General features: G+C 46.0%; 2 protein-coding genes across 2 annotated transcripts in view; one reads left to right on the plus strand and one right to left on the minus strand.

The window, feature by feature from the left end:
- The window catches only part of CDC73 (cell division cycle 73), a 102,494-nt gene extending 101,318 nt beyond the window's left edge, over window positions 1-1,176 (minus strand). The window contains exon 1 of the mRNA XM_021525071.2: window positions 998-1,176. Coding sequence (XP_021380746.1) covers window positions 998-1,128 — 131 coding nt within the window. The 5' untranslated portion in view covers window positions 1,129-1,176. The remainder of the gene's footprint in view (window positions 1-997) is intronic.
- A 2,971-nt stretch (window positions 1,177-4,147) lies between these two features.
- GLRX2 (glutaredoxin 2) lies at window positions 4,148-8,790 on the plus strand. The gene is made up of 4 exons (XM_021525077.3): window positions 4,148-4,200; window positions 6,652-6,718; window positions 7,435-7,611; window positions 8,132-8,790. Exons 2-4 carry the CDS (start codon window positions 6,659-6,661, stop codon window positions 8,249-8,251), a joined length of 357 nt encoding a protein of 118 aa, XP_021380752.1. The 5' UTR covers window positions 4,148-4,200; window positions 6,652-6,658; the 3' UTR covers window positions 8,252-8,790.
- The last annotated feature ends 4,748 nt before the right edge of the window (window positions 8,791-13,538 follow it).

A 13,538-nucleotide genomic window follows, 5' to 3' on the forward strand; every position in this document is an offset into this window, starting at 1 on the left:
TGTCCTCTTTGATCAGTACCTGAGCTTTAAGAAGAAGCATTTTTCCCTCTTAAGTTTGAAAAAGACAAATCGGAACCCTTCTAGTGAGAACACTAAGAAGCAAGCAGCAGCTAAACTCTGAGGAAAGGCTAACAATAAACTCCTTTGCAATATAAGCAATCCATGCTCTACCAGGAAATTCAACAGGTAAACCCCCCTCCCCCATATACTAGAGGCTAAAACCAGGCATGTTATCTACTACAATTATTTAAGCCACATAAACACTCTCTCTACTTGTTTATTACGATAAGACCAAGTAGGAAACAGCCTGCACCAGGTGCTGCCCAGGAGGAGGTCTCGGGTGGGGGCAGAGCAGCTGCACAGCTCATCAGAGGCAGCGTCGGGCCGGGCCTCGCTGGCTTCGCCCTGGCGCACCAAAGCTCCAGGAGACGAGAAGCAGCCCCGACAACGCAAGAGAGCAGAATCACAGACTATGCTGAGTGGGAAGGGATCATCAGGATCACCGATTGCAACTCCTGGCCCCGCGCGAAATACCCCAGGAATCCCACCGTGCGCCTGAGAGCGCTGTCCGAGCAACACAACGCGTCTTTCCCACCGAACACCCGGGAGAACTTGGGAGAAGCTGCCTGCTGCCATCTCATCGCATGAGTCTGCAGGACGCGGCCCCGCGGGCGGCACGGGCAGGAGCGCCGGGAGCCGAGGCACGACCCGGCCGCGGCTCCGCCGGCCGCGGGCTGCACCCGGGAACGTTCCCGAGGGGAGCGGCGGGCGCGCCCTGCCCGGCCGGGCTGCCGGGACGGGGATCGCCCGCGGGACAGCCGGGCAGGGCGCCGGGGCACCGGGGCCCTGCGGGGGGCGGCACCGGCCCGCCCGGCCCCGTCCCGCTCGCCACCCGCGGAGCGCCGGGGCCGCCAAGGACGGCAGCGCTCCCGTCCCCGCCGCAACTTTGGGGCAACTTCTCCCCCCAGCCGCCCCTCGCCCCGGCCGTGTCGCTCACCCCCAGATGACATAGTTGGTCTTGACGTTCTTGGGCCAGGAGAACTCTCCGAAGATCACCTCGTCGCCCTTGACCACGATCTCCTTCTTCTGCGTGTTGTACTGCCGCAGCACGCTCAGCACGTCCGCCATCTTCGCCCGGCCGCCGCCGCTCCGGCCGCCGCCGCCCGCCGCAGGACCCCGCCGGCGCGCCCCGGGCTGCCCGCCGCGAATGCCTGAGCCGGCGCCGCCGCGCCGCCTACTTGAGGCGACGCCGGACTCGTTGCCATGGCAGCGGCGCGGGCCCGCCCCGCAGGGAGGGGCGGGGCCGGATGAGGCCACGCCCCTCTGCCCTCACGGCGGAGGCCACGCCCCCTCACGGCGGAGGCCACGCCCCTCTGCCCTCACGGTGGAGGCCACGCCCCTCTGCCCTCACGGTGGAGGCCACGCCCCCCGCCCTCACGGCGGCCCGGGCGGGGCGGGGCGGGGCGTGTGGGGGCGGCTTTGTCCGTCCTGGGCACACGGGGCTTTCTTGTGTCTTATGTGAAAATAGAGCTTCACACACAGTCACTGCCGAAGTCTATCGGCGCTGCTTCTCTTCTCTGGAGCTTTGGTGCTCCCGGCTGCGCCGCGCTCCCCGGGCGCGCTGGGATGGTTTTGGGCGGGGGTAACGAAGGGTTTTGGTGGTGCTGAAGGGGTTTTAGAGGGTGCTGGAAGGGGGTTGGTGGTGCTAACGGGGTTTTAGGAATGCTGGGAGGGATTCGTGGATGCTAAAGCACAACTAAAAGGAGCTTTGGGGATGTTGAGGTTTGAGGGGCGTTTGGGGATGCTAGGATAGCATGTGGTACACCGGGAGGAGTTTTAGCGGGGCTAAAGAGACTTGAGAGGGTGCTCAAAGGGATTTGAGGTGCTAATGGGGCTTTAGGGTGTGCTGGGAGGGGTCTGAGAGAGATAAAATGAGTTTGGAGGTGCTGAGGAGGTTTGAGGGGTGTTGGGGGAGCTGGGATGAGGTATGGTGTACTTGGAGGGGTTTTAGTGACACTAAAGAGGTTTTAAAGGGCCCTGGGAGGGGTTTGGGGGTGTTAAGGGGGTTTTATGTCATCACTCCCAGCCATGTGCCCAGCAGCCTGTGGTTGGTAAGGGCTGGGACAGCAGGGTCACAGGAATACCCCAAGAAAACAGTGTAAAAGGAGCAGAGGGAACAGCAGGAAGCAGTATCAATGAAGTTTATGCTGGACATCAGGAAAAGGCTCCTCACCCAGATGAGGGATGATGGGTTAGGCTCCCCAGGGCAGGTAATGGTCCCAGGCCTGCCGGAGTTCCAGAAGCTTTTAGGCAATGTTTTTAGACACATGCTGGAATTATTAGAGTGTCCTGTGCAGGGACAGGAGTTCAGCTCAATGATCCTTGTGGGTTCCTTCCAACCCAGGATATTCTGTGGCTGATTCTCTCAGACACTGTGCATGCATCTCGCTCTGCAGGCTGGAGAGAAAATCTCCTGGATATAAAGCTGGGTAAAAAAAAAAAAAAAAAGACTGAGAAGTCTCTGCTTTATCAATCACAAAAAAGTCCTTTAATTCTGATAGATATAAGCCGTCAAAAGGCCATAGCAAACAAAAGGTCATTAGGAAAATGTTGCCTGTAAATGTGAAGGACAAACAGTAATGCCATGGAGCACATCCCACATTACCCTGCAGAATCTGGGATCTCTGTTTGCTCACCTGAGCAACTGCACAGCTGCAGCTGGTATGTGCTCTCTCCATGCTCTCTCCATGTTCCAAGTTAATTTCTTCTGCTCAAACACACAAAAACTGGGAGCATAGCATTCCCAGAAGAACCAAACTGGTACCCCCTAGGGAATACTGATTGCAGGATCTGAGACCCCCAAACAAACTCTCATCATGACTTATTCTAACCTTTGATGCTCAGAATTTTTTTAACACTCTTCAACACTGGCAGAAAGCATGATACCGTCTTAGATTTGCAAAAGGCAGAATTGGTTAATTTTCATTCTTGTAAGTAACATGTGCTGAGACTGAGAAAACAGACCAAAAGCCAACAGCCTATAGAATTCCCTGTTTCAGTACATTAGTGATATCCCCATCTGTGTCAGAACAACAACATGCAGAGCACCACAAGTGTATTTAAAACATTTCAGATGTGGTATTGAAATAGTCTAGCACACAAATATGTACTACAACACCCAGTAACATGGTGAATTATACCAATCACTGCCAATGTTTATTTGTCAATGGGTATAGAGTAGTATTTGTGTGTTTAGAAGACAAAGGCATGATGAATAAACAATATCATTTCCTGAACTGGATTTGGAATTATTACTGGAACTACAGCTCATGAAAATTGGAACAGGGCTTGAAATGCTTCCCGCAGGCCAAGTCCCATTTCCATGCCTCATCCAAAAGGCCCAGTGTGTCCCTTAAACCAGTGCTACCTCCTCAGAAACACATCCTATACATCTGCTGCACTACAAGCAATACTTCTTTTCATGGGTTACAATGACCCAAAAAGCCCCTCATTTCAGTTCTGCCCAATCTGCTGCTCAGGGAGCAGGGAATGGTGCAGTGAACAGTCAGCTGCACACACAGCTACAAAGAGATTTACTTTCAGGTTTCCAGAAAACGTTGTGGTTCTGGTTTCCTTTTTCATTTAAGGCTGCCTTCACTGGGAGAACACTGAAAAAGAAAGCTGAGCAAGAAGGAGTCTGTGTGCTGGCAGTAGCTCAGGAGGGACAAGCTGCCTGCACCCTTAGGAGCAGCATCCCTGCAGGAGCCCGGCGTGCTGCTCTGGGAGCAGGGAACAAAGCAGGGAGCAGCAGGGAGAGAGTTGGTCTCGCCCTGCTGAAATCAATGCAGATAGGAAACAAAGGATGGAGTGGCACAGGGGTGCCGTGGTCATGCTCTGGCAGGAACAATGCAGGTAACAGGAACTAAGCCAAAGGAATGACCCAAGCCGTGCCCCAGCTTTGTGTCAATACCCCCCATATATGCTCATTACTAAAATCAAGCTCCACTTCAATGGCAAATTATGTCAGACATAACTTCACCTTCTCCTGCCACTCACTGAAAACAATATAAATACAGCTTTAGAGGTAAGGGAGGTCGGAGGAGACTCCATCTCTGTATCCTGGCACTGTCAGAGGGCTCTAGCTAGCTCCTCCCCACAGGGACACCTACTGGGTCAGACTCCAGCACTCGGCTATACCAGGTAAGCACCTCGGGAAATTCAGAAAGCCAGCCTGTGCTTGTGATCATACTCTTAGTGCTACACTGGCATCTCCCATCTGACTGTGCTTGTGGCTGGCTGTATGGTTCACATTCGTGGGCTCACACACACCTCTGCACACAGGGGACTCACCACGGGCTGGGCTGGGCTGGGAGGAACTCCAAAGGTCAGCTCTTTCCAGTGCCACACCACCTCTGCATGTCTGCTGCGGAACTGCCCACGGCTCAGAAGCTAAACCCAGCTGTCCCAGTCCCTCTGATATCTGAGGAACAGCTGGGATGCCAGGGGGGTGATTTTCTGCCAAATTTAATGCAAAAATATAGTGGGTTTACTCTTAACATGCCGCTTCAACTGGGAGTGTACAAAATAGTTCCCACAGTTTGCTTTGGGAATCATAGTGACACAATTAACCAGCATTTAAATCATTGAATCAGGATTTGATGTGAAACTATTTTCATGTGGCATTAGATACCTGAGAGTTTATCAGCTTTATCACAGAACATTGGGCTACAAAATCATTATCTGAAATGGGCAAGTAAGTTACCATTTAGAAAAATGAAAGTATATTACATGGATACAATGTTTCACTTGCATTTTCTCACTACTTTAACAGGTTACACTGATGTTTTGTAGGAAAGCAAAATTAAGTTGCAAAATATTAGACAAATTTACATCATAGGTAAGTTCATTTAAGATTAATCAACATCCAGAAAGATACATCATGCATGAGCACACACTCCCTTTTTTACAGACACATATGAGCAAAAACAAATCAGCACATGAGTGCATTTCCTTGCAGCATTTTTTAAAACATAGGGCTGAGCACTGAACTGTTGCTGTTCGCACTGAACAGTGATCCAGAGCACAATTTACTCTCAACACAGAGGGATTAGAAAAGTTTCTCCACTACTGAAATACTTGTACAGACCCCAGAGGGGCTGCTCAGAGGATATTCCACAGGAGTGCTCTGCCAGGGACACGTATTTGACCAGGCTCCACAGCAAGATATGTGGGGGTGAAATAACAGAATATTGTTGAATAGCTTCTACTGAGGAAATAAAAGGAAATAAAATACCCAACGCCTCCACATAAAGTAAGACCTCTCTTTTTTTTTTTTTTTCCATGAGCCACTAAAAACATTCCACACATTACATGATTAGCCAATTCCACTAACAAACTTCCCAGGTACCAAGAGCAGCTCTTCATCCCCCACCCATTATTTACTCCGTCCCCAACTCCTGTTTCACTGGTCAGTTTCTGACCGAGGAACTGCAAGGCAGGAAAGAAACGTGAGGAAGAACAGGCAACAGAAACGGGGACGGAGAAGACTTAAAGTAAGTTTGACACTGGACAAAGCAAAGGCAGCGCTGAAACCCTCACATCAGGAAGCCAGCCGGGCAGGAGGCCAAATCTGCCCAACTTCCCCACACCAGGAGCGGCTCCGCGGCCTCAGGGAAATCCAGCCCCTCTTCATGGCTCTCCCGACCCCATCCTGGGAAAGCCGCCCCATCCCGTGCTGCCCCTGTGCTGGCCCTGTCCCCGTGCTGTCCTTGTCTCCGTAATGTCCCTGTCCCCGTGCTGTCCCTGTCCCTGTGCTGTCCCTGTCCCCGTGCTGTCCCTGTCCCTGTCCCTATCTTCGTCCCTGTCCCTGTCCCCGTGCTGTCCCTGTCCCTGTCCCCGTGCTGTCCCTGTCCCCGTGCTGTCCCTGTCCCCGTGCTGTCCCTGTCCCTGTCCCCGTGCTGTCCCTGTCCCTGTGCTGTCCCTATCCTTGTCCCTGTCCCTGTCCCCGTGCAGTCCCGGTCCTGTCCCTGTCCCGGTCCCGTCCCGGCGCTCCCGGAGCACCGGCAGCGCTGCGGGCAGCCCCGGGCGCGGCGCGGGGCCCTGCGAGGAGCGGCGCCGCAGCGCCGTGAGGGCTGAGGGCAGCGCCGCCCCTTCCGGCGGCGGCCATGGCCCTGCAGGGGGCGCTGCGCCGGCTGGCGGCGGCCTGGGGCGGGCGGTGAGAGCGGGCCGGGGGCGCCGGACCGGGACCGGGACTGGGATCGGGACAAGGACTGGGTCCGGGATCGGGATGAGGGCAGGGCTCGGGAGCGGGGCGGGGTGCCGGGTGCCGGGCCCGCGGCAGGCAGGAGCGGAGCGCGGTGCCGCGGGTGTGCCCCGCGGGTGTCCCCCGCGGGTGTGCCCCGCGGGTGTCCCCCGCGGGTGTGCCCTGCCGCCGGCGGCGCGGAGCGTTTCCCGTGTAACGGCCCCGCCGGGCGCTCGCAGCCGCCGCCATCCCGCCGCTCCCCTGATCTGCAGGCACGAGAGAAGCGGGGTGGCTGCAGGTGGTGCAGCTCAGGTCAACTCTCATGGAGAAGTCAGCGAAATACCGAAACAAAACAGGGCAACGTGGCGATTCTTTGAAAGCTCGAAGATCTGACTGTCATTTCTTTTTAGTTCTAGAATGGGGAACAGCCAGACCGCTTCTGTAGGATTGTCTAATGCTGCTGTGAATCAAATACAGGTAGCATTATTTATGTTGCTTTTGCTGATTTTCAGCATTTATAAAAACCTGTTACTTCAAACCTTTTTTATTTACACAAAGAATTACTGTAAATAGTTCTGCCTGTTGAACCTGTTCCTATGTTCATTGTGGTTATCAAGCCATGCTGGTAGTTTTGTTTATCCACAGCCCTGGAACCTGGTCTTCCTAGGCTGCACCCACTTTGTGGTTTTTTTCAGACCTCTACTCAAATTCAGTGCTGCTGTTGACATTGGGGGATGGAAACTTGTAAAATTACCGATATCAAGTAAAGTTAAATATTTTAGAAGTTGTGGGGTTTTTTTATAAATTTACTGATAGCTAATTATAGTCTGAAATCCCCTTGAATTTACAGTAAAGTGATGTGTCTTCCACCCACTGCTTCTTGTCACTATGCTTGACACTGGCACATCCCAAGTGTCTTACAGGGAGAGAAAACTGTCCTAAACAATTTAGGGGGACAAAAGGAGTTGGGCAGACTGCAGAGCAGAGTTGTGCCACACACTCCACCATCCCTGTGCTCAGTTTGGAGCCAGATGCAAGTCCAACCTGCCTTCAGAGGTGTCAGCAGATTTTCCTGTGTTTGCTACTGATAACAACAGCTTTTTAACTTCCGTATTACTTTCCTGACTGTTCAATAGTGTTCTAAGTGCATTGGCTTGAAGTTTGCTACTTTTAACTTTCTTTTGAGCACACAGGACATTATTTCACACAACTGTGTGGTGATTTTCTCCAAAACAACATGCCCATACTGCAAAATGGCAAAAGACCTCTTTGAGGGTTTGGAAGTGAGTTACACAGCTATGGAACTGGATGAAAATACAAATGGAAGGCAGTTCCAAGATGTTCTGGAACAGATGACTGGTAGCAGAACAGTGAGTATATTCTCTTATACTTAACAAGTAACAGCTTGGGCTACACACATCACTCTTGGGTTATATCCATAGCAAGTCCTCAATTGATTTGAGACAGGTAAATTTGGGATATAAGCTCCTAAATTAAATACTGCATGAGGTCTCTTCTTCTAGAACCCCTCTGGCTATCCCTCAGAGCTGATATTTGCCATACTGCTACTGAAATAATTGAAGTATCAAAGCCATTTTTCATTTGTATATTTAGACCATTGTGTTTAACACCTTTATTTTATTTTACATAGTGTTACTTGACTCAATTATTGGAATCTATTACAATCACCCACACAGTGACTTCATCCTACTTTTGAGGGGCAGATGTAGTTTCCCATCTCTGTAAATATTGTGAACAAGTATGGGTTGTACACTAATATTATACACACATCTAGATGAACACAAGAATTGTGTGGAGTCCACATGGGCTTGCTTGAATGTTTACCTTTTCTCCAAGAAGTAACTAATGCGACTTTTGTTTTCTTAATAGGTCCCAAGAGTGTTTATTAATGGGACTTGTGTTGGAGGTGCAACAGATACTCAAAAGCTTCATGAGGAAGGCAAACTGCTTCCTTTAATTCACCAGTGTAAAATGAAAGCAAATTACTGAGCAACCATCTCTAGCTTAGCTTTCTCTTCCTTTGTATGAACAGAATTTCAGATGAAATCAGAAGATCACAGACACAGCATGAGCTGCACTCGACCTCACACCATGGCTTTCTGAATTACAGATCACTCTGACAGACTTTATGGACTTGCTGGATTACTTGGTGTCCTTGCCTCAGCTTTCCCACCACCCTGATGCTCATTAGCAAACATTATGTAACCCTGGGGGCTCTCAGTGAGACAGTGATGTCATTTCATGGTGCTTACATCCTGTTCCAGGGAAGCCCAGGGTCTGCAAAAACAATCCTGTGGGTTTTGCTGCACATTATTTTGCTTTCTAGCTTTGCCTCAATAAATTGTCAGTTTTATTTAATGGCATCTTTAAATATAATTCTTCTCTGTCAAACTGAAATGTAAAGCAAACCCAGTTTATAGATTGTTGTCTGTATGTCTGCCTCTCCTGTATTCCAGTGCCTGATCACCCAGCTCCCAAATTGTGCGTCTAGTGGAACAGAAAAGGGAATAAAGATTCTGGCAGCTTTAGAGAGTGACAGCTTTCATCTTTTCTCTGCACTGTGAGGTATCAGTCTGCACTGCCACTCTGGGATGTCCTTCCAGCAGGGCCAGGCAGCTCGGGCACTCGGTGCAGCTGCAGACTGTGCTACACCCGATCCAACAACAGCATCGAACATAAGAGCAAGTGAAGCAGGTCTAATATGCATAGAGTTTATTTAGTACTTAAATTCTACAGTCAGAATGCATTTTACTAGCCATTTTAACTTTCAGTTAAATGTCTAAAAGAAATGACTAAAATTCCATAATTTCAGTACAATGTACATCCAAAGCCAGACCAGGCAATGCCAAGACTCTTGGTTATTTCAAGGAAGTTCATATGCAACTAGAAAATTATATCCCGTTCTTCAGTTAAAGGGACCATTACACAACCAAAGGTGCACATATTAGAATAAAAACATTAGTCAATTAATTTTTACTCATTTTTTGTGAATTAAGACTCCTGTTATTTCCATTGCTTTCAGCACTGCATGTACCTAAACTACTTTTTCCCTTCAAGGGAAAAAACCACTAATCTTTAATTCCAGCTAACTAGGACGGCAAGAGTAGCATTTAAACTTGACAGCTTCATTTTTGTGATGCAGGTTTGAACTAAGCTTAAACTGCATCATTTGTAGAAATTCTTTAGTATACAGTTGCCTGCATTGTGTATCTTTAATATGTAATCAGCTAATTCAACACACTGACCTTGATTCATTTCAATTATTGCAGTTTACTGTGTGGACACAGTCATCAAGGTAAACACACAGATGTGCATCTCTGAATTTACACCTAAGAAAGCAATTTATTTTGCACATACAGTCATAAGAATACCAAGTATTCTCTTTTCTTGTGTAGAAATCTTTAGCCAACAATGTTGTTACCAGAAGCTTAACAATAATTTTGTCCCCAGAGCTGAAAAACCCATCATGTACAAATAATAACAATAGTATGCAAAGGAATTTTTCAAAGACCTTTTCATTTTGTTCCCTGTTTAGAGGCTTGTTTTTTTTAACCAGTAGTCTAAAATAACCCTTTGAGTTGCAAGTTCTGGAAATCCCAGGGCATTGTCACTTAAGGCAAATTCTCTTGCAGCCTTAGAAACAAGCTGTGTGCCTGCAGATGCAAGTGAGTGCCCCATCATGAAACAGAATCTAGCTTAAGGCACCCAAAGGGTTAATTATGTTTCTTTTTAACCATATTAAGGCTCCTCATCCAAACAGTTTTTTCATTGTGTACAATTTCATAGAAAGTAGCAGCAAGACAGTGCCTTTGTTACTGGATGGCACAAAGCCATGTTATGCTTACGTTAATTAAACACGATATGGCAGTTTAAATGTGGTTCTAATCTAGAGGAAAAAAAACCACCAAAATTAGGAACCTCAAGAATAGTCATTAAAATTTTCCCTTTTTTTTTTTTTTTTTCTTGCCAGCATTGTCTCCAGGACAAAGCGGTTTATCTTAAAAATATGCTTGTCCTGGGATCTAGGGATCTAGTATTGGAATTTATCCACTAGAAGATCTGGATACCTGCTCATCCATCTTAAATCCCAGGCTTCTAAGAAGCAGAAGAAGCTGGAAATAAACACCGAATTATTTAATGAAGCACATGGAGCTGTGAATGTGCCCACGTGTTGCTTTTTAAATACGGATTTTTAAAGAGTAGAACTGCACTTGTACAGGAGAATGAAAAGACATTTGTAACTAGTTGTGCTTAACTCTTAAGCTGGTAACATTAGGAAAGCAGCTACTTATATTCATTATTTGTTAATGAAGCATTTGTAAGAGTTCTCAACATACCACATATATATGCAAATATATATATTTTTTTAACTTAAATCAGAATGCAGAAATACCTAAAAAGAAACCATGCTTTGCAGTATCAGAATCCTAAATCCAGATATGTAAGCACACATATTTAAAGACACCATAGTTTCTGCTGAAATTAGCTTATCTTTTATGATTTCCCTCAGGGCAGCGTATCCATAAAAACACTGTCCTGGTCAGTGTTTTTACCTTTTCCCCAGAACTCTTGCTCAGTACACTCCACTGTCATGGTAAGATGAAATCTCCACCATTCCAGCAAGAAAGTCATTAGAACAGCTGCTTACAGCAGCATGTCTGTGCATTGCAAACCACTGCAGACAGCAAAATAAACCTAGAAACTGGTGGAATTTCACAGAAACTAAATAAAAATACTAAAAGCACAAGAAAGACAAATGATTCTTTACTTAGGTTTAGTTCTATAGGCTATTCTTTGAAGACTTTCTCTAGTCAATATTGCAAAGAAGCTGCCTTTTTATTCATAGTATTAATTTAAATGTTTTCCTAATTCTGCATGACAGCAGCTTGATACTGTTTGAAATAATGAAAAGTTTCCAATCACTGAACTAACTTTAGAAAGAAGCTTTACATTTGAAAAGCCAGTTGTAATTGTTACTTTTTTCAAATAAAGCCATTCACAGGCAGATGTTGGATTTTTGTCATAAATAAAGTATACTTTTGTAACTGATTTTTACACAAAGTTTTACAAAAAATTTGACAGATATAACAAATTAGATGTTTTGTAAGAGATTTATATAATTAAAGAACAGAAAAAATATTCATTACTAGAAACATTAAATACTATGCCATCAGTTCTGGTGCAGGGAGCTAAGTCAGCACACTCAGTGACAGCAAGAAGGCAGAAGAACAGAGGCAAAAAAGAAAAAAAACAGAAAGGAATAGATGAGAGCTTGTGGAAAAAGATTCAAGTATAGGCCTGAGGTGACAAGATGAAAATGGAGAAAAAACCCCAACACTAACAGAGTAAAGGGGACAGCAAAAGAAGAAGAAACAAAACAAATGGAACCAAAACTAAAGCTTCTGTTATTGGTGCCTGTGATCTCAGGACAGGGTTAAGCAGTATTTGCAATTCAGACAAACATTTTCATAGTGTTTTTACACTCAGAGCCATAATTAAAATACATTTCCAAACTGCTGGTGTGTTTTTAAGCCAAGAATATGTATTTTGTTCAATAGCCTTTTAAAGCCATACCCGTTTGTGGGCATCAGGTAACATCAGCAATGTGAAAGACCAACAGAAACCCCCTGAAGACTCATGTTTGACAAACAGGTTTAACAGTGCTTTTAAGCAGCAAGGTATTCTAGTGCCAGTTATTAGCAGCCCTCACACACTGGGCATTTAGACTGGCCCTGCTGACCTCAGAGCTACACCTACCTTTAGACTTCTCTTTTTTGAAACACAGAGGACTGCAATCTAATTCTACAAGCACCTCGAACTCTCCTAATTCTTTGCTCCAGGTCTAAAACTCCTGTCAGGAAATTCTATTTCTTTGCAAAATTATTATTGTCATTATTAAATTTATTACACAATGCTGATGTGCTCACTGCATTATTTTTAAAACCCCAAGAGCCTCCTGCCCTCTCCACATCGTGTCCCTTCCATGAAAAAACCTGACCTTGGATGTTCATTCCTTACAGGAGAATGTTTCACTTCTGCTGTGCTTCCAACCATGACATGTTCTTCTTCTTTCTTAAAGCTAAAGTGCCTGAACATTACAGTGTTCAACACAATAGTCTAATGTTCCACAATTGTCAAGGGGGTCACAGAGGAATGGCAGTCAAACTGAAACCAGTTAACTGTTAGGTATCAGGAAACCTGCATTTGCCTGGTCTACAGTTGCACTCTGCATTTAGACCTTTTTTTCATTCAGCATTTTGAGTAAAATTAACTAGCTTTAAACTTGTCCCTGCTCAATGTTTACTGATAAACTACAGTGCACAGTTATAGCCCCTTTTCTGCTTTTCCAGTCAGTGTTCCTCCAATGCAAGACCACTACTAATTTAAAAGTCTCCTTTTGGTGAAAGTGTAGATTGTTTATCGTACACTGAACTGAAGCTTAAGCTTAGCAATTCTGTCTTAGCTCACTTTTTAAATTATTTTTCAAGCATTATTGCCTTTTTACATGTCTAGAGTTGTTTTGGAAATTACCAGTCTAATAATTAGACTAGAAACAGGCCAAATGCATGTTATGGAAAGTGAGTTGTGCTGTCCCCTAAAATTCAGTGTATGGGCAGGTAAAAAAGATCCATTCTCTGGACAAGGAATATACAGCATCATTCTTCCATGCACCTTACTAGAAGAGAATGGCAAAACCAGAAAGACACTCCCAGAAACAAAGGTTCACATACTACAAAATTTCAGCTGTCAGCATTTACTTCAGTTTCCTCTCTCTGTGCAAGTCTTGAAGGAGGAGCAGATGGCAACATGGTCCCATCAGTGCTGGTTTTACCTCACATAAACCACTGACAAGGTTTTTAGTCCAGAAACACTATAAATGCTTAGGAGCACATTCTGTACCCCAGCAGGGATGACTACCTTTTATCATTGATCACAGCTATCCAGTGTCAACAGACACAGGGATCTACAATTTCTATCTCTCCTACTGAAAAGTTCATCTTTACCTCCACATTCTAGTTCAAGGAATTGCATTTTAAACTGGACTGCTTCCAAAGATGCAACACCACTATAACCATGCATTCAATCTGTTAGTAACTACTCTAATTTTTATTTGCAATAAATTTACTTGAAAGTTACTTGAAACAACTGTTTTAAGTTTTCATTTTATATTTAGTCCAAAATATTTCCTATTACTTCACAAATACTACTGCAAATAAGAAAAAGCACTTGCAAAAGATACTCATCTATCAGTTATTTCTGACATCTCTAGCTTACA

This window comes from Lonchura striata, chromosome 9 (assembly GCF_046129695.1).
Source record: "Lonchura striata isolate bLonStr1 chromosome 9, bLonStr1.mat, whole genome shotgun sequence".
NCBI classification, from domain to species: Eukaryota; Metazoa; Chordata; class Aves; order Passeriformes; family Estrildidae; genus Lonchura; species Lonchura striata.

Excerpts from the sequence above, each read along its gene's own strand:
- GLRX2 (XM_021525077.3), top strand. The coding sequence starts at position 6,659 with ATGGGGAACAGCCAGACCGCTTCTGTAGGATTGTCTAATGCTGCTGTG. Across the intron at positions 6,719-7,434 it reads CTGCTGTGAATCAAATACAG|GACATTATTTCACACAACTG; the intron begins GTAGCATTATTT and ends TTGAGCACACAG. Across the intron at positions 7,612-8,131 it reads AGATGACTGGTAGCAGAACA|GTCCCAAGAGTGTTTATTAA; the intron begins GTGAGTATATTC and ends TTTTCTTAATAG.